This window comes from Rhinatrema bivittatum, chromosome 3 (assembly GCF_901001135.1).
Source record: "Rhinatrema bivittatum chromosome 3, aRhiBiv1.1, whole genome shotgun sequence".
Lineage (NCBI taxonomy): Eukaryota > Metazoa > Chordata > Amphibia > Gymnophiona > Rhinatrematidae > Rhinatrema > Rhinatrema bivittatum.
Genome location: NC_042617.1, coordinates 187,140,340 through 187,161,522, shown reverse-complemented (window position 1 = coordinate 187,161,522; position 21,183 = coordinate 187,140,340). Strand labels below are relative to the sequence as shown.

At 45.4% G+C, this 21,183-nt stretch overlaps 1 protein-coding gene across 1 annotated transcript in view; it reads right to left on the bottom strand.

Moving 5' to 3' along the window:
• UTRN (utrophin) overlaps positions 1-21,183 on the bottom strand; it is a 1,458,479-nt gene that overhangs the window by 8,798 nt on the left and 1,428,498 nt on the right. The window contains exons 73-74 of the mRNA XM_029594027.1: positions 15,898-16,006; positions 15,120-15,206 (exon numbers count right to left, since the gene is read on the bottom strand). Of these exons, the coding sequence (XP_029449887.1) occupies positions 15,120-15,206; positions 15,898-16,006 (196 nt within the window). The remainder of the gene's footprint in view (positions 1-15,119; positions 15,207-15,897; positions 16,007-21,183) is intronic.

Genomic DNA, 21,183 nt, shown 5'->3' with positions numbered 1-21,183 from the left:
GGCACGAAGTGTGGTCTCAGGAACACGTAGGCAGTAGTTGAAGACAAATGGAACTTGTTGCCAAGTCGGCTAGCTGAGGGCAAAGGTGGAGTTTAAATACACTGGTCTGATGATGTCATCAACCAGAGACGCCCCTGAGGTTCCCGCCGAGGAGGCTTCAAAGGAGGGCCTGCTGGCGCGCTCATGTGCCTAGGAAGGCCTAAAGTCGAGGAAGATGGCGGCGGTGTTCAGGCCGCCATGAGGAGTCCTGGGCAATGCAGTGGTGAAGACTGGCCCAAGCAACCCCGGGAGGGCAGGAAAGCAGTGCAGGAAGTAAGTACATGCGGTCGCAGCTGACTGTGACCGATGGGCATAACAGTAGATTTGACTTGGGTTCACTAGAAACCTGCATCTGAATTTATACAGGGGTTTTGTAAAGATCTGATAAAAATTACTGCAGCATTGATATTCACAGGGAAAATTTGACCAAAATGTAATTTTGCCTGTGAAAGTCACTTAGGATAATGCTTCTCAACCCATGGTTCATTTATTTATATACCGCCTGTGCACAAAGCCCTAGGCAGCTAACAATAAAACATACATAATAAAATCCATAACATATTAAAAAATGACATAACATCAAAACCACTGGATGCAAATCTATCTCATGCATATTCATTGTGGATATCTTGAAAAACTTACTGGCTAGGTGTGCCCCAAGGACTGGGTTGAGAAGCACTGACTTAGAGGCCAACAAACACACTATCTGTTCCTCAACTTCCTCCCAAATAAGTATATGTAGGCGAGGTCTGACCCTTTATGTTTGGACTCCAAAAGGGAGGAAATGGAGTGCTTTTATCTTTGCTGGTTACTTCCCTGCCCTTGCCTGTCTGGTGGTAGTGGATCAATCAATCACAAAAACCACAAGGAAAGTGGATCATGCAAGCTGGCTCTGGCTATCCCACTAAGCACTGACCAGCTGACTTGCTAGCTCTATTCAATTCTAAGCAAAGCAAGCAGTATGAGGCAGAGTCTATGAGACTGTCACACTGTTACGACTATGACTATCTGCCTTGATCATCAGTCAGGCCTGTTCTGCTGCTGCAGCACTTTCCCACACAGTGCTGGTTGGATTGGATGGGGGAAAAGGATAAAATATACAAAGATCTCTTTCTCCAATTCTAAAGACTCACTACTCAAGTATTTATGTTAGATCCCCTAAACTTTGCAAAGCAACATGTATAACACCCCCCACCCCCATCCCAGAGTCTCCGGTGTCATTTTGTATTTTGGTGCTTTGCCAGCAGGAGGGGAATCAACTGGTAAAGACTTCACTGGAGACAGTGGGAAGAGGATGAGTGGATGAGATTGTGGGGGCTCGTCGTTGTGGGGGACAGGAAATTCCACCAGGCATTTTCAGGGGAGGAAAGGGGATTTCGCTGGGACTACTGTCACACATTAATGCTGCATTCCTAATGAACGATGCTCTCTTGTAAGAAGAGCTATGTTAAACCTTGTAGGTATTAATGTTGGACAGTAAACCCAATGTAAGGTGTAATGCATCTTTTAATTTTTTTATACTAATGTAAACCCTTCTAGGCTTCACTAGAATGGAGCTATTATTAAGGTGTGGAACTTTCCAGCAGGGGGGAGGTTTATGGAGGTGTGTAGAGAACAATTATTGATAGCGGATATGTGAGTAAGAGTATGGAAAGCTTCCCCAGAATGCATTAAAAGATTGGCCACAACTATCTGGCCCGGTCCTCCTTAAGAAGTAGCCTAGCAAGGGATTCTGGGTCTGAGGGAGGCTCCTTTCATCAAAGGGCCAGAAGGTTTAGGAAGGCCCCAGGGTGACGTCAGAAAGTGTTCCATAAAATAGGTGCCGCAACAGTAAAAGCACTGTCCCTGGTTGTACACAGCCTGGCATGGGATAGAGAAGACACATCAAGAAGACCTGTTTGTGAAGAGCGAAGTTGTCACCTGGGGCAATATAGATATAATAAAGGATTGCCCCATGAAGAAACAGAGTCAGAAATCAATTTATAGGTAATGAATGCAGTTTTGTACTTAATGCGTTCACTGATGGGTAACCAATGATATGATCCCATCTTCTGGTTCCAGAGATGAGACATGCGGCTGCACTGAGCAGTAGTTGTAAAGGTTTTAGGGTTACTGCAGGTAGACCTAGTAGAACAGAGTTACAATAATCTACTATGGGGAAGATCAAATCTTGAACTACCGTTCGGAAATCAGCTTTTTCCAAAAGATGTTTAAGACCACACAAAATTCTCAGTTTGAAGAAACCAGACTTTATGATATTTTTAACATGAGAGCGAAAAGATAATAAAGGGACAACTAGCACACCAAGGTTGCGTGTTGGGGTGTTTAATGAAAATGAGGTATTATCAATGGAAATAGAAGACAGCAAAATCTTGGAGTGGATACGTTGTGTTGTGGTTGGGCAGGTGGACCCCTTGCCCGAGGTGTAGTTGACGCTACTTGTGGAGGGAGCCCCCACAGGTCCCCACCGTCGGAAGGCGAGGCCGGGCTGGAGCAGAGAACCCACTGGAGCTGCACCACTACCAGCCCTTGATCCCCTCAGGTTGAGCCCTTGGGTACCAGGACTGGCTGGACTTACATGGGGTCTCTGAAGGCTGCGGAGATGAGGCTGGACGGAATCCAACAGAGAGTCCAGAAGCTGAACTGCCGCAGTGCACATTGAAGAAAGCCAGGCGTAGGTCGGGTCAGGCGGCAGATCTCGTGGTCGTGATTCCAGGCATTAGTCAGGGCAGGCAGCAGATCTTGTGGTCGGGTTTCCAGACGTAAGTCAGGACAGGAGGCAGATCTCTTGGTTGGGTTTCCAGGCAAAGTCAGGACAGGCAGCAGATCTTGTAGTCAGGAGATGAAGCAAGGGTCGGAATCCAGAATGTTGAAGATCAGGAATTCTGGTAAGGGCGCAATCCTCCGCAGAGGAACAGGAACGAGACCTTAAAAGCTGAAGCCAAGGCAAGGTCTGAGAGCCAAACCTTGTCTTAAGTAGGAAAAAGGCTGGGCAGGACAAGAGAAGGGGCCACGGCAATTTCCTGCCGAGGTCCCTTTAAATCTTGAACAGGAACGCGCACGCAGGCCCAGGGAAGGCGGGGCCTGCACCGGGGATGGCAGCTCATCGGAGAGGCCTGGGCGAATGGGCCTATTGATGCGCTCGGGAAGAGGAGCAAGAGGGAGCGCCCCGAGAGTGGCTGGCTGCCCATGTTGCCAAACTGGAAGCTGCGCCGCAGTGGTAAGAGGGAGCGCCCGAGTGCAGGGAGCCGCGGCCAGAGGCCCTAACACATTGAATCTGGACACATTGAGTTTTAGCAATGTTCAAAGATAATTTATTGAAAAACAGCCATCGCTTGATGGAAAATAGGCATAGATTAATCAGTTTGACAGTATCGCTCCAGGAAGGACAGACTTGAACAAAAAATTGAATGTCGTCCAGGTAGAGTTTATATCTATTGCTCAAATTTGACAGAATCAAAATAGCAAAGTATTTGACAGAATCAAAATAGTAAAGTATTTTCTGGAGAACTTGTTGGAGTCCCCCACCTCATCACCCTCCAGCTCTTCTCCCAAATTGTGACCACTCCCAAGCTACCACAGGGTACCTTTTCCCAGAGAGGATGGATTTTAGTAGGTACATAAAAGTGCTTTCATGAGGCACAGAGGGGAGTTATTTGGGGAAACCAAAGCTGGAGTTCTTGGAGAAAGTGGTGAAAAGAGTAGTGAAGAACTGCTGGGATCTCCTGGAGTAGACACAGAAAGTTTGCTCCAATACTAGCTGTGGCCACCTGGGCGGATAAGGACCTCTCAGTCCTTGGGAATAACTAATCAACCGTGGAAAGCTCATTTGTAAGTAAACTGAAGGAAAGAGGTCTGGTCTCTATTTACAATTTTCCAATTGTAGAGCCGGAGGAGAGAGAAGAGCACCCGTGAAAGACTGCGAATTGGATGGAACAACTGGATTAAGAAGAAAGAATGAAAAAGGATGGTGTGGAAATTTTGAGGATTTCCCAGGAGAATTGGGAATGGGCTGAAGAGCAGTGAGGTGAAATGTTGAAATATTTCCTGTCTTCTTGAATTTCATTGAAAATGTTTGCTGATTATTTTTTCCTAACTAGATTGTTATTCTAGGCCTTTAAATAACTTTTATCTCTTATTTGGAGCACAATTTTGGGTGTGGAATAAAGTTTTTGGGGTTTGTTTTTTTTTTTTTTTTACTGCGAGACTCCCCTTGAGCCCTCTAGCAGAAGCCATTCCATGATGGAAGAACTCTGTTCTGGTGCTGCAGCCGGTATTTCCCACCCATGTAGCAATTGAAGGTGACCCTCTCCCCCTTGCAAAGGAGGTAACACTAATTCACATGTGCAATATGGTTACTGTTGGGAACTTCAGAGGTAATGCTAACGCACATGCAAATTATGCACAATGGGCCAGATTTTAGTACCTACGCACTGGCGTAGATTTGTGCAAGCAAAACCCGGCGCATGTTATAAAATCCGGGGTCGGTGCGCGCAAGGAGGTGCACACTTGTGCACCTTGTGTGCGCTGAGCCCTAGGGGAGCCCCGATGGCTTTCCCTGTTCCCTCCGACGCCGCTTCCTTCCACCCCCACCTTCCCCTACCTAACCCACCCCCCAGCCCTACCTAAACCCCCCCGCCCCAGACCGTCCACACCCTGCCCCTTTTTTCAAGCCCCGGGACATATGTGCGTCCTGGGGCTTGCACGCGTCGTCCGGCCTATGTAAAATAGGCTTGGCGCGCGTAACCCTCCCGCGTACGTAAATCCAGCTGGATTTATGCGCGTATGGCTTTTAAAATCCGCCCCAATATGAGACAGATTTTAAAAGCCTTGCACGTGCAAAAACGGCCACATACGCACGTAAGTGGGCCGTGCAGGAGCTACACAAATTTTAAATAGCTGAGAAGGGCACATGTATATCAATGTTCATGAGCCCAGAAAAAGTAGGCCGAAAAGGGGCAGGGCATGGGCATTCCAGAACTGACAGGCGTAGCCCTTATTTTCCTCAGCCAGCGGGCATATGTTACCCGTGCCACTTTGCTACAGCTCATTAGTAGGTGTAAGAGCCGGGGGGGGGGGGGGAGAGAGGCTTTTTATAAGGCTCAGTCTGATACTCTATATATGGACCATTGTAAGGGGGCATTTTGATTCAAGGTGAGTTTTCAGGAGGTGGGTTGGGGTTGAGGGGGTGGTGTTTAACACACATCAGAGGTATCCATTGTAAAATTGACATCATTACAGAGTTTTAGAACTCTCTCTCCCCCCCGAACTGTGTGTAAGATATGTGCACAGAGCTGCAGACATATGTACATGAAGAGTATTTTATAACCTACACATATAAGGCCAGATTTTTAATGGCTCGTGTGCATAAAACACAGGGGTTATGCGCATGACCGGTCCTTGCACACACCACGCGCATTTTAAAAGGGGCCCAGCCGCACGCGAAACCTGTTACGCGCTCAAGAGCTGGGCCTTGGCAGAGGGGCGGTGCAGGGCTAGAGGTGCCCGGTACAGTGGCCATTTGCTGCTGTGCCGGGGGATCGCACACCGGCAGGGTGCCAGCGTGCGCAACTTGCTCCTGCTCCTTTGCAGGAGCAAAAGGTAAGTTTAAAAAATGGGGGAGGGGCTAGGACAGGGATAGGGGGTGGGTAGAATAGGGGAAGGGGAAGGGAGGTTAGGGTAGGGGGTAGGGACTGGAAGGGAACTGGGGAATCCCGACAATGCGTTGCCACGTGAATTCGCAAAATTATAACCCCCCTTGTGCACGCCGACCAGGATTTTATAACATGTTTAAAATGGTGCATCCTTTTTTAAAATCTACCCCATACTTTATAAAATAACGCATATCTTTGCACACAGCGAGATATGCACATTTATGGGCAGATGTGCGGCCCTTTTAAAATCTACCCATATGAGCCTTAGTAAATAGGTTTTCAATAATGCATGCAGGGACCCCTTGGGCCAGCGACCAGAGACCTGAGGTACCGGAGGAGAGAGTTCAGCAGGCAGCGACACGCCAAGGGGTCTGGTGTGGCAGTGAGGTACGCGGGAGACCGGATCGGTGAGGGACAAGGCAAGCAGGGTCGCGAAGGCTCAGCGGAAATGGAGTGCGACGGGGGAGGCCAAGAGGAGATGATGTGAGCCCAGAATGAGGAGAAACAGAACGGGGAAGAAGTGGGAGCCCACATAGCTTCGGGATGTGCAGGAGTGGAGGAAACGATCAAGATGGACAGGCAGCTGACAAGGTATACGGTGAGTGTAGTGCTAGACCGGAGGAGGCAGCAGGGAGACGAGAGGGTTGGAGGCAAGGTCAGGTGCATGGGTCCCCTTACGAACCTTTTGCAGGTGAGCAAGGTTTCAGGGGTTGGCCAGCCTGGGCGAAGGGCCGGGGGTGGGGGGGGGGGGGGTGGCCAGGCTACTGCCAGGCAAAGATATGAGGTGACTATGATAGGAGGCGAACCACTGTCAGGGTCAGAAGGGAGGGGGTACAACAAAGGGAGTCTGGGGCGGGTACTTTGGTTGGTCTTTTTGTCTTTGCAGGCACAAGGGAGCAGGAGCATCCAGGGCCATTGAGGAGCGAAGCAAGGAGGAAGAGACAGCCGGAGTACGCCGAACAGGAAATGCAGCGTGGTGGTTCTCAGGACAGAGGAAGCAGAGAAGCAGCAAGGAGCATGATACCCAGTGCAGAAGGAGGTAAAGAGAGGGAGGGTTGTGGCAACAAGAGGCGGAAAAAAGGATCAAAAAGAGGCAGGTGTTCTTCAAGTTCCTCTACGGATAGCAGTTCTTCGACGGAGTCTTCCACGGACTCCAGTGCTAAGCGAAGAGTGGTGCGTACCAGTGGACTAGGGCCGAGCCAAGATATGGGACACCCAGCGCTGGCATCTTTGACTGAGTTATGGGAGAGGGTACCAGGCAAGGTTGGGCTTGGCTCAACTATGACGAAAATTTCAGGGAAAAGATGGCGGGCAATAGATTCATGTCTTGGGGCACACAGGACATTAACTTATGGCTTACTCAGAAGACCAACAAGAGTGCGAGGCAAGGCAAGACAGGGACAGGGGGAATGGGCAGTTCAGGGGGAGGAAATGGGGGGGCCAGCAGCAATGTGTGAGTGGACAAAAGGCCGGGAGGCAGCAGTCAAGGGAACATAGAGAAAAAAGGGTAACCAGCAAACAATGACATGTGTTGGAGATACAACAGAGCTACCTGCTTATTTCCAGAGTGCAAGTTCAGACATGCTCACACGGTATGCAATGGTGCACACCCCAGTGCCAAATGCACCCAGGCAAATGCAAAGGTGACTATGAAAGGGCAAAAAATATAAGGCCAACTGCAGATTGCCCTGCAGAGGGGAAGGACTCAGCTGAGCGGGTACGGGGCATCGGGGGGAGGGTGGGGGGATAGGGTGGAATAACTCAGGGGGAAATAGGGGGCAGGCGTATGTCCTTTAGACCAGGATATGTAAAGGGGCAAATTGAGGTAAGATAACTTCCTCAGCATTGCAAGACTAGGCAGCGAGGGTAAGGGTTAGGGGAGTAGGGGTATGGTAAGAGTTTTGAGTGTTAAGAGTGGGAAGTCGCCATTTTAAATATTTAGGGAACAGGGCGTTAAAAAAAAAAGGGGGGTGTCATAGGGCATCATAGAATAGCATAGATATAAGGAAGATGATTATTTCTTTTTTCATGTAAGGTTTGAGATGCTCTAGGCGCAGGAAGGATGGCGGTCATTTTCAGGAAGCAAAGGAGGACAACGAGTGGGCATTGATTCAGAGCTCTGTTGCCCCTAATATGTGGGGGGCATATTTAAAAGGAAGTGCAGTGGTGACGAGTTTTTTACAGCAAGGGGGTGGACTGGGGGTCAGGTGTCAGAAGGGTCTTTGGTGGGTTTCGTGTTGTGGGCAAAACAATCGGGTTATTCAGTGGCCACAGTTAGATCACAACTGGCCGGTTTCTCCTTTTTCCAAAAGTTGAAGGGATGGGGTAACCCCATGCAGAGTTTCAGGTTGAGGAGGGTACTTGGGGGCTGACAAGGGCTTTAAGTAACTGCAGGGACAAACGGTTACCGATTCGATATGAAGATCTGATAAGGGTCTCGGGGCAGTTAGTGCAGGTATCCTGGTCCGGGTTTGAGGTGGCATTATTTCGAGTGGCGTTCTCAAGGGCATTTTTCGGTGCCATGCGCATTAGCGAATTAGTGGCTCACTCGTGAAATAGTATGAAAGAAAAAGTTATTACGGTACAGTGTGTTCGGGTGTCGTCAACATCGGTATCGCTGTTCCTCCCAAAGTCCAAGACAGATCAAACAGGGAGAGGATCATACATCAAGCTGTTACCAGCAGGGTGTGAATTAGCATGCCCAGTGCAGACTGCATTAGAATATTTGTGGAGACATCCTTGTGTGGAGGGTTCCTTCCTAGTACACGAAGATGGGTCGGCGTTGACAAGATATCAGTTCGCGCAGGTCTTAAGTCGGGTAGGTTGACAAGATATCAGTTTGCACAGGTCTTAAGTCAGGTAGTCAGTAAGGATGGCAGGGATGTTCGGAGGTATACTTTGCATTCCTTTTGGATTGGGGCGGTGACGTCAGTGGCTGAAGCTGGGTTGCCAGACACAGGCATACAAAGCATAGGGAGATGGAAGTCCAATGCTTTTAGGGGGTATATTAGGATGGGAAAGAAGGATGATTAAGGAGGAGCAGGATAGCGGGTAAGCAAAGGGGGGGGGGGGGCGATAAAAAAAAAGGAGGAATGTTTTGATGTGTCTTCTGTTTCAGAGCTTTTGGGGAGAAGGCATGGGACCAGATGTGCCTGGATTGTGGGCCATTCGTTTATTCATAGAGCACAGAGATGAGCCTTGAAACGCCCTTATGGGGAAAACTTGGATCTGGAACGCATGGGATGGGAACTGGCATGGTTCAGTCGGAGGGGCATGCACTGGGACGATTTGCTGCCATTTCTACAAGAGAGAATTGAAATGTGGGGTACACCGAACATTCTGCTTATCCATTTGGGCGGCAATGACATCGGTTCTAAAACGTGCCGTGCCCTAATCACCTATATCAAGAAGGATCTGGCACAGGTTATGATTAGGTGGCCTCAGGTGCGAGTGGGTTGATCAGACATTATAGTCCAGTTGAGGAATAAGGAAAAAGCAATTTGGAACTCGGGGGTCAAAAAATTAAATAGGCAAATGGGGAAGTAGATGGGATGGGAAGGGGGATTTTGGGTAAGACACTCTTGGTCTTGGGAGGTAGAAGCAGGATTGTTTTGTGGTGACAGGGTCCATCTCTTGGAAGTAGGGATAGACCTGTTTAACAATGCACTACAAGAGGGTTTGGAGAAAGAGATTAGCAAATGGTAACCAGGCCACAGTGGGGGAACAAGCCAACTAGGTTGGTTTGTTAGTGGCGGTAAACCCGAGCCCATGTTATGTTGGAATGTTGGGGGGGGGGGGGGGGGGCAATTTGGTCGGTGGAGGAGGGAAGTGCCTCGTGTAGTTGGGGGGGCTGCTACACAGGATGACCGGAGAACCGTGGGGCTAAGGTTCATGGTAGAGCTTGCTCTTGCTGGTTCAAGGCGGAGCAGGTGGAAGAGGGGGGGGGGCAGCTCCACCATTGGGAATTAAGGTGGTGGAGGACCAAGGCAACGGGTGGGGGAGGGGGGCATTGGGGGAGGGGTTATGTTATGGTTACATTTCTTGTAAGGGCTCGGGTTAGTTTGTCATTAAACTGCGGCCTATTTTAAAGCCATCAGGTTGTTGCATTTTCATTGGGGGGTTACCCAGGACAGTAATCGAGCGCAATGCCTTTCCTCCCTATGTTATTACTGTTTCAGTTTTGAATAGATTTTAGTCCATTATTATTTGCTGTGCTGAGAAGAAGTAAAATTTCTGGAATAATAATGTTCATTAAGTGGATTATTTGATATTTCTTTACATAAGTTCATAGGCTTTTCTGAAGAGCCAGATTTTAAGTTCTTGTTTGTATTTCTTTTTTTCCGTTAACAGTCTTATTGATTCGGGCAGTTTGTTCCATAGTTTGGGTCCTGCTATTGTGAACATTCGTTCTCTTATTTGGGTTAGATGAGTGTTCAGATTTGAAGGAATTGTAAGAAGATTTTTGTTTTGAGATCTGAGATCTCTTTGCGGGTTGTAGCTTTTTATTGTTATTCCTGGAGGAGGTGAATCATAGTTGTTTATAATATTAAAGATGAGGGATAATACTTTGTAATGGATTCTGAACTTTATTGGAAGCCAGTGAAGGTTGATTAGAGAAGGGATAATTGATCAAATTTTCTAGTTCCTGTAAGGCGTCTTGCTGAAGCATTTTAGAGAAGTTGTAGTGGTTTAATAGTGCTTGCGGTAAGGCCCAACAGAAGTGAGTTGCAATAGTCCAGGTTTGAAAATATCAAAGATTGTAGGACTGTGTGGAAGTCTTGGAAGGTAAGTAATGGCTTTAGATGGTGCAAGATTCTGAGTTTGGAATACCCAGATTTCATTATTTTACTTAAATGTTTTTTCATGTTGATGTTTTTATCTATGTGTATTCCAAGGTCACGGACGTCATCTGAGGGTGCAATACTGGCTATTCCAAGGTTGAGAGTGGGTTGTTTGAGATTTTTGTTGTTTCTTCTTAGCCATATTATTTCAGTTTTATTGGTGTTGTGTAAGTTTTAGAAGAGAAAGTTCTTGTTGGATTGATCTCATGTTTGTTGTTAAGGTTGCTGTAGTTCTTTCAAAGGTTTTATCGAATGGAATGTAAAACTGAATATCATCGGTGTATATGAAAAATTTCATGCTCAGAGTTTCTAAGAGAGTGCATATTGGTATGAGGTAGATGTTGAATAGGGTTATCAAGAGTGCTGAGCTTGTGGAACTCCTGTGTCTATTGTGAATATGTCTGATATTGGTTGTTTAATTTTACTTTAAAAGTTCTATTCTTAAGGAAGGAAGAGAACCATTTGTGAACTTTTCCGTCAATTCCAATTAATTTTAGTTGTTGGCAGAGTAGATGATGGTCCAAAATGTCAAATGCTGCTTTTAAGTCTAGTAGTACCAGTAAATATAATTTATTATGATCAAATCCTTTTAGTATGTTGTTTGTTAGGGATATGAATAGAGTTTCAGTTGAAAGTTTTTTTTTCTAAATCCAAATTGGTTTGGGAATAGAATATTGTTGTCATCCAGGTGATTTTCTAATTGAGATAAAACTGCTTTTTCTAAAGCTTTTGAGATGAAAGGTAAATTTGAGATTGGTCTACGGTTGTCCCAGTCATCTCATTTTCCAGTTTTATTTTTCAAAGTTGGCTTCACAATAGATTGCTTTGCCATCTTGGGGATTATTTGCCATCTTGGGGATTATTCCTTGTGATAGGGAGTGGTTTATTATTGGTGTGATTAGTGGTATGATTACGGTGTTTACTTTTTTAAAGGTATTAGCTGGGATAGGATCTAGTGGGTGGGATGCAGGTTTCATTTTATTGATTATCTCACTTCTAATTTTGATACTGTGTTGAAAGAGGTCCATTCTGGTTTGGTAGATGAGTTTCTGAGTTATCCATCTGATGGTCATTGGAGAATTGTGATCTGAGAGTATTTATTTTATGCAGAAGATAGTTTGCATAATCATTGTATGAGGTTTTTGTGAAGTCATAGTTGTTTGAAGTGGAGGATGTTGGATCTTTGATAAGGTTTCTTACTGTTTCATAAAGAAGTTTAGAGTTGTAGATTAGTCCATGAATATGATTAGCATAGTATTGCTTTTTTGTTTTATTTATTAGTTCTCGGTATTTAGATAGTTGTAATTTGTATTTTGCAAGGTTTTCTGTTGATCGGGTTTTCTCCATTGCTTCTCACATTTTCTTAGGGTTTGTCTGGTGCATTTTAAGTCTTTGTTGTACCATGGTTTCTTTTGTTTTGAATAATTTTCTTTTTTGTAGAAGTTTTTTTCTTGTTCAGGACATAGATCATCGGCTATTTCGTTGATGGTTTTTTGCCAGAGATCAAAAGGTGATGAAATATTGTTTATATTTGAATCCAAAATTTATGTTTGATATGTTCTTCTAGAATTTTGGGTTCTACTGTTTTTCTGTATTTGATAATTGATTATATTTTTGTGAGGTTTTGTTACTTACATGGACCCTTTGGCTGCAAAAAGATGGAACACCCTTCAAAGATAGCTCCGAAGATGCTGCCATCAGTAGATGGAGCATCACACCGGAGAGCAGGGCTCGATCCAAGGGCAGGGCTTGTTGAGGCAGCAGAAGCCAAGTCCGTGAGGCAATCTGGGTTAAGCAGGAAATCCTAGACAGGCAGACAGCGAACAGCAAAATCCAGCAAGTGGCAGGCAAGCAGAATCTCCAAGGAGGTCCGAGTCTGGGCAGGTGGCAGGCAAGCAGAATATCCAAGGCAGTCCGAGCCTAGGCAGGTGGCAGGCAAGCAGAGTATCCAAGGCAGTCCGAGTCTGGGCAGGCGGCAGGCAAGCAGAGTATCCAAGGCAGTCCGAGTCTGGGCAGGTGGCAGGCAAGCAGAATATCCAAGGCAGTCCGGGTCTAGGCAGACAGGCAGGCAAACAGAGGAAATGAATGCATCAGACAGGGAATGGACCTGTAGCTGAGGCAACGGTCCCAGGTTAAGCTGCCCTTTAATAAGGGCAGCTTGATGATGTCTAAGCCATGCACCACTGAGAATTCCTACTGCGGGCCCTTTAACTGGAGCACAGCTGCCCGCGTGCGAGCCTAGAAGGAGCGGGAGAATGCCTTAGGCGCAGCGTAGCAGCATTCGTCAGTTGGGCGTGTCTTCCGGGAACCAGCGAGCCTGTCGGGGGGGCTGGCCCACTACAGAAGGTGAACCATGACAAGTAACAGGTTTGGATTGTAATATTCGCTTTGGGATAGATTGATTTGGCAGTTATTTTGATTAGCAAAAATAAAGTCAAGAATATGGCCTGCTTTGTGTGTTGGTTTAGTTACAAATTGGTTCCATCCCATTGCTTTCATTGTCTAGGAATATTTTACATGAGTTGGAATTAGGTGCGTTATCTATATGTAGGTTGAAGTCTTCTGCAATTATGGTTGTTTCTGGGTTTGGGACCGATTTCAATTAAAGGTGAACAGTCTTTTAGGAGTGTTCATGGTGGGCTGTATATTAGACCAATATTTATTTTTTGTGATTTAAGTATTGCCACTTCATGTGGTGGCTTTATCTCAATTTTGTATGGTTTAAGTTTAAGCTCCTTTTTGCAAATTATTAGGAGGCCTCCTCCTTTTCTTTTAGGGCTGGTAAAATGGAACATTTCCTGGTTCGGACATTCAGTTTGATTTAGAAGAACATTGTCAGAGTCTTTTAGCCATGCTTCAATTATGCAGAATATGGAGGGGTTTAGATCTTCTATTATGTAATTTATGTGGAATTTTATTTTGCTAGGGATTGTACATTTATTAGTAGAAATGTTAGTATAAGGAATAAGAGGTTATCAATTAGACTGTTGTTACACTTTGGATAAATCAGATTAAAGTAATTTCTTCTGATGTGTTTTTGTTTTTTTCAATAGGTATCTGCAATTTCTTTTGTTTTGAATTTTTCAATGGATAAAGATGTCTCCATTTTCAAGGCTTTTTATTTTATTGAGTTTGAAGTTGTATGAAATTTTGTAGATTTTTGAGGATTTGTTTTGGTTTCAGGCTGCACTTCAGGCATGCCCCTTTGTGTGCCCCTCTGTGCACACGCCAAGGGTGCGCCAGCTGGCAGAAGCGCCTCTGTTTAAATTGTTTTTCTGTACTGCTGTTGGGTAGGCTTTGTGAGGTGGGCAGGTCAAGGGAGGAAGGGAAGGATCTTCCCCTTATTGCCAGCCCTCTCGTTCTTCTCCTCCCGGAGGTTTAATGCGAGAGGGGGAGGGGGACGAGTGCTTCCTCATCCCAGACACAGTTCCCTGGTCCGTTGATTGTGGCAGCCGTGCAGGCCTCCCTACCTGCCTCTTCCAGCGCTTTGCCACTGTTTAAATTGTTTTTCTGTGTGGCTGTTGGGTGGGCTTTGGGAGGTGGGCGGGTCGAGGGAGGGAGGGAGGGATAACTCCTTTAAAAATTGACCTGTTAATTTAATGTATTCACCTGTCTCTGTAATCTTCTTTTAACATCTCTTTGACAGCCTCAAAACGGAAGCTGTTGAGGTTCGGGGAAGGTTGGAAACAAAGGGCCTCATTTTCTAAAGTATCGCAGGCCTGAGATACTTTAGAAAATTGCGCTACTCTGGGGCGGGGGGGCGGTCCTGCGCTAGCCGGCAGCGATCGCACCGCCGCGGTGCGATCGCTGCCGGCATCGCGCCCAATAACTACACCATAGAAGGTGTAGTTATTGGGCGCGAAATAGCGAGCGAAAAGGGCCTTACCTTTCCACTCAGCGCCTGTCCTCGCGGAGTCGGCTCTGGTGACGCCCCCGACTCCTCCTCTTCCAGGGCCGACTCCGCCCCGATTTCAGTAGCGCAGGCCTGCGCTACTTTCGCTAGCTATCGCAGGCTTGCGCTAACAGCGCAAGCCTGTGATAGCTTTGGAAAATGAGGCCCAAAGTGAGAGAGAAAATTAGTTTGCTGATTTTCACCACATTTTTCCTTCTGGGTGGATCTGGGCATGATCAACATTCCAGTTTGGTTGCAAATCCCAACTTTTGATCGTGAATCACCAAAGTCGGATTGAAGCATCCCTAATTTTTTTTTCCTACTTTTGTGCCCCTGAACAAAGCTCATCTGCAAAACATCCTTTTTGTCTTGCTGCAGGACATATTACTGTGATCATGTTTTCCTTGCCAGAGAGAGGTCATTATTTGATTAGGTGCTGGTTTATCACTTACTGTATATTGAACAGTCTCAATGAACATGATTACAATGTTGTCGCATCTCAACAATGCAGGTCTTATCAGTGTCTCGTTTCATTTTTTTCTTTGTCAATGTAGCAGATGATTTATTTACAAATAATTTTGCACCACTTTTCCATATTGCTTTCTGTTATCTGCCCAGCAATAATATGAGGTGGGGGATAGGAGGGAAGGAAAGTAAAGAAAAGATAAATACTTCATCATCTTTAATACTTACAGCTGGGAGCTGGAAATGTGCTGTTGATTTGCTCCATGACATCCGTCAAATCTGTGCTGGTGCTATGGGGTGGGACCAACAAGTCATCTAGAGGAAGAACCACCAGATGAGAATCAAGTTTAATAAAAGAAAAACAGATTTCAAACCCAAAGCCTGACAAACAATCTGCTGAAATAATGTTTTACGTTTAAGCTTACAAAGATCACAAAACCGAGTAATTCAACATTTCAGAAGTTAGATGCATCCATAAACAGCTTTGGGTGCTGGGAAAACACTCTCACATTGATAACCATTTTGTCTCTCATCGCAATTAAGAGCTATTAATGCATGCCAAATATATCTAAAGCTCGGCTATGCAAATTCACTAACTGAAGATGGTTGGATGAATTTACTAATTCAAAAAAGAATCCTCTCGGATTGCTAAGTGTGTTCAGCAGCTGTATGCTTTGTATTTTACAGCAAACATTTCTTTTAAAAATGTATTGTAATTTACAAGCAACTAAATAACAGGTATGATACTGCAATGCTTTTTCCCCATAGAATAAAAGTCACTTGCTATTTGCTTTACTTATTTTGAACATTGGCATACTCTGCCAGCTACTAAGAAGCCAGGGATCGGATGCTTCCAAATAGCTACTCATATTTAATAACATATTATTGACAGATTTTGTCTGAAATGTTTATTGGTCTCCTTCCTTGATCTTTTCTATCCTTGCCACTTTAGTTTTCTGACTTCCCTGTCATTGACTAAGAGATTTTTTCAGCACATTTCACTGACCTGTGTGAGGAAACTGTAAGCCAATGTCCTGGTCAAATGAGTAGCTGAGGGCAGAATGCTGGGGTGAAGTACACGAAGAGATTCCATTAACTCTGGTGTCCAATTCAGGCTAGATCAGATTAAAGAGAAAAATAAGAAGAATTTCATAACTAAAATATTGACAGTAGTGCCACTGAACTTAATGAGCACTAAATCATAGTGCTGGCCATTTGTTTATTTACTTATATGCTGCCTATGCTGAAGCCCTAGGCGGCATACAATTGAACATACATAAAATCAATAAAACATTGCGAGGAAATAACGAAGAGATGACAAACAGTTCGAGTCAAATCAAAAGTACAGCTATGCGACCAGTCACTGTGCCCAAAAAAAAGCTTGCCGGAAGAAGAATGTCTTTTCCATGGCCTTAAAGGTTTTGGTTTTATATTTCGCCTTTTATGAAATGAATAAAAAATTCAGCCAAAATAGTATATAATGTATTAGAATAGTAGCATATAGTTTCAGATATAACATATTAAGACAGCAGCATAAAATTAGAGGTCATTGGTAGCTTAATAGTATTAAGGTGCATAATTAGGATGAAACTCTAAATAAAGCTACATAGTGGCTAGGCTATACATTTGCAGTAAATGACACCTAGTTCACAAGGGGTTGTAGCTGCATTTTCAAGGCACTCGGGATGGTACCAGGCATTTTTTTGTAGTAAATTCAACAATTTTCTAGAGTTGGGCAAGTTGTTTATTATTTAGGTTTCTCATTAAAGCCTGAAGGAAGAGCCAGGCTTTTATTTGCTGCAGTCATGTACTGGCAGAGCTCTTCTGATCAGAGGTGGATTGCAGGAAAATATTAGCCCAGGGGAACTTTTCTAAACTGGCTCACTGGGTATCTGACTCACTCATGTGCAGTACACCATGTGCTTCAACAGCTCCAAAAGCACACCAAGCTAATCGTTGAAAGGTATCATCCCATTACTTGGACCCTGGCAGAACTGAGACAAAAAAATCTCCCAACATAAATGTCATGTTTTCCATAAACAATTAAGTAGAGCGCATCCTAGACCCGGGGTGAATAAACTGAGCTGCAGTTCCACTTCTATCCATACAATCAATCAGTCCCTCCTCCCCCACATGTTTGGTTACATCTCATATATCAATATCCTGGATTCCTGGTCTGGTGTTAAGTCTTCTGCCAACCAATCACTTCAAGTAATGAGACAACCATACTGCCAGCAAGTGGCTCAGATGCACACAATTGGACATAGACAAAGACACACACACAGTTGCGCTACTGCTCATGTGCTCATTCAGTGAGTACTCCCTGCCCCAGCACTGCCGCATCATTATGTAAAAGTTGATGCTTGTTGCCAGTCCTTCCTCAGCCTGCAGAAGCCCCCTTCCTTTCCCATTCTCACCTTTCTAGGCACTCTCATATTCCAGGAGATTCACTGGTTCCACAGCCAGCTGCCCATCTCAGAGCTCAGCCAAGCCATCTCAGACAGAAGCCTCACTAACTCCTGCACAAGCATTTCCTTCTGGCTCACCTCCTCTCATTCTATGACAGTAGATTGACTCCACTTCTCAGGACCTCCCCCACTCCAGCACATTGTGTGCTACAAAAAGTCGGCTGCTTTTTTGGTTCCTTAGGCCAGTGTTTCCCAATTTTTTCACACCTAAAGCAAACCTACATTAACAAAAATGTTGTGTGGCACACCAACCTCCAATGACAGTGCAGTCATGGAAAGGAACTTATATGGCCAAAAGGGCTAGGGAAGCACTGAAAAACCACTAGGGATGTGAATCGTGTCCTCGATCGTCTTAACGATCGATTTCGGCTGGGAGGGGGAGGGAATCGTATTGTTGCCGTTTGGGTGGGTAAAATATCGTGAAAAATCGTGAAAAATCGTGAAAAATCTAAAAATCTAAAAATCGCAAAACCGGCACATTAAAACCTCCTAAAACCCACCCCCGACCCTTTAAATTAAATCCCCCACCCTCCCGAACCCCCCCCAAATGACTTAAATAACCTGCGGGTCCAGCGGCGGTCCGGAACGGCAGCGGTCCGGAATGGGCTCCTGCTCCTCAATCTTGTTGTCTTCAGCCGGCGCCATTTTCCAAAATGGCGCCGAAAAATGGCGGCGGCCATAGACGAACACGATTGGACGGCAGGAGGTCCTTCTGGACCCCCGCTGGACTTTTGGCAAGTCTCGTGGGGGTCAGGAGGCCCCCCACAAGCTGGCCAAAAGTTCCTGGAGGTCCAGCGGGGGTCAGGGAGCGATTTCCCGCCGCGAATCGTTTTCGTACGGAAAATGGCGCCGGCAGGAGATCGACTGCAGGAGGTCGTTCAGCGAGGGTTCCGGCGCCTCGCTGAACAACCTCCTGCAGTCGATCTCCTGCCGGCACCATTTTCCGTACGAAAACGATTCGCGGCGGGAAATCGCTCCCTGACCCCCGCTGGACCTCCAGGAACTTTTGGCCAGCTTGTGGGGGGCCTCCTGACCCCCACGAGACTTGCCAAAAGTCCAGCGGGGGTCCGGAAGGACCTCCTGCCGTCCAATCGTGTTCGTCTATGGCCGCCGCCATTTTTCGGCGCCATTTTGGAAAATGGCGCCGGCTGAAGACAACAAGATTGAGGAGCAGGAGCCCGTTCCGGACCGCTGCCGTTCCGGACCGCCGCTGGACCCGCAGGTTAAGTCATTTGGGGGGGGGTTCGGGAGGGTGGGGGATTTAATTTAAAGGGTCGGGGGTGGGTTTTAGGGGGTTTTAGTGTGCCGGCTCACGATTCTAACGATTTATAACGATAAATCGTTAGAATCTCTATTGTATTGTGTTCCATAACGGTTTAAGACGATATTAAAATTATCGGACGATAATTTTAATCGTCCTAAAACGATTCACATCCCTAAAAACCACCAGCCTCTCTTCCAAAACAGAAGAGAGGGGGCAAAGACACATATGAACCTGTCACAATGTATCAGCTCCCAAGGCAGAATGGAGAAATCGATGTGGTGTGAGAACCAGCTCAGTTAGTTACTTTGGCTGCCATATGGCTGACAGAGCTCCTTTGCTGCTGCTCCCAGCACTCAATATAAGTCACATCCAGTGCTCATTGCACACTCTCCCCATCTTACTCAGCCTGAGGACAAGACAGAGGCTTCAAGGACTCACACAAGAAGATGAGGAGGGGCTGTATGCTGCAGAAAGGGGCCACTACCTAATTCCCTTATGGAATAAGGGGATTAGCACCTCCACAATGCGCATCCAACACGTGGCAAAACTAATAGCGCTCATCACGTGCAAATGCATGTTGATGAGGCTATTAGGGAATCACCCGAAATGCAAAAAAAAAAAAAAAAGTGCGTCTAAAAACGCACATTTTTATGCTCAAAAATTAACGCCCTGCCTAGAGCAGCCGTTAATTGCTGAGCACTCCCAAAAGTTGTGATATTAAGTAGGAGGAACAAAATCTTTAAAAAAATGATGGTAGTCAGATTCAGGAAATGGAGCTCAGTTAACAAGCGTCCGTTTTTTGAACCCCTGGCTGTGCGCCGATTAGGAAAACAGACGTTGATCAGTTTAGCGTCTGTTTTCCTAACCAGCAGATGGCTGCTGACAGCTCGCAGGCTCCCGCTGTCAAGAAGGCTCTGGGGCGCGCAAGTGACCCTAACGCCTCCTTCACAACGTGACCCCTAATTTGAATATTGCATGGCGCCCACAGGAGAATACTCAGTGCCCGCTTTCAGCGTCCTTTTTTTGCATCAGCCTCAAAGTGGATGCAAACTACGTCTGCCTGGCATGCTGCCCATTAATTACTACACTCCAGGGCTCATGTTGTAGCTGGAGGAGGCATGCATGATTATATATATCCTCAGAAAGGAGTTCCCATCAGTATAAGAGCTACTGTTGGTGTCTCTTGTTGCTGCAAGGTGCTGAGAGCAGAGCCCAGGTGGTGCCCTGGATCAGAGCATTAGGTACTGGTGACTTTTCCACAGCACACTTGATCAGGCCTGGAGGCACAATATTTGGGAAACACTGCCTTAGGCTCTGCTCTGTCTACCTTACTCCTGGGGAGGAGGGGTACCAGACGTGATCCATACTTCCGGCTTCCTCTAGGGCTTAAGAAAAAGAAAAACTAAGCCCTGGCCAAAATATGTATTATTATTGAGGAGAGTCTGACAGCACAACTCCAAATGGAATTCTGCTTTCTCAAGAAGAGCCAGTGCACCAAATAGCCTAGGAAAACCTTACAGCCTTGCCCGAGCTCTACCTCCATACACCAAATTAAAAATTATGCATTTTTAATAAGGTTTTACATGAAAAAAGTGCATTCATAGTAGTCTTCTGAAGTAAAAATATTACAATCATGTCTACTATATTTACATGCACTACTGTGGTGCCAACCAGAAAATCCTGCAATAAAAGTGAAAAGATGCTTGGATCTCATATGGTATAAGGCCTATTATAACACACATTGAGAGTGGGCTTGGCATTCAGAAAGCCATAAGTAAACTAAATTACTATTACAATATAGTGAATCTCCCACTTAAATATTAACAACCCTACCTATGAAAAGGCAACTCTGCTACTATTACGTTAATATGTTACCTCTCCAGTTCTCCTTCTCTGGCTCACCAATATAGCCTCCTCCAGCTGCAGCACTGTTGTTGTAACATGTTACTTTTTTGTCCCACTCCCCGTTCCCTGTTCATTGTATTTTCCATCTATTGTTTGATGTAAACTGATATGATATACCTACTAATATCGGTATAGAAAAGCTGTTAAATAAATAAATACAATATTACAACAGACCCTAAGACATCAAATCACCTCCTATTAGGAAAAAATAGAACAAGCTATGCTGCTATAGATACCAATACAGAAACCTCATCTCCATCTGACACAGGCAGAACACAGGTAGACCTTCATCAAATACAGAATAAGGAGGCCATAAAATATAAATAGAACTGAAAATCGCAACAAGCCAGACTCTGCAACAATGGATAAACAGAAACATCACTATTCTTCATAAAACATCAAACAATTAAATCAAGAAATATAAATTATAATAGTAAACCCATACTAAAAGAAATGAACAAATATTTCAAGACAGCTGATGAACAGAATATCCAATAAATAAAAACTAATGTTGAGATTACTTACCTGATAATCTCCTTTTCCTTAGTGTATGCAGATGGACTCAAAACAAATGGGTATAGTGTGCTCGTGCTAGCAGTTGGAGATAGATCTGACGTCAGCACGGGTACATATACCCCCACAGGAAGTGTAGCAA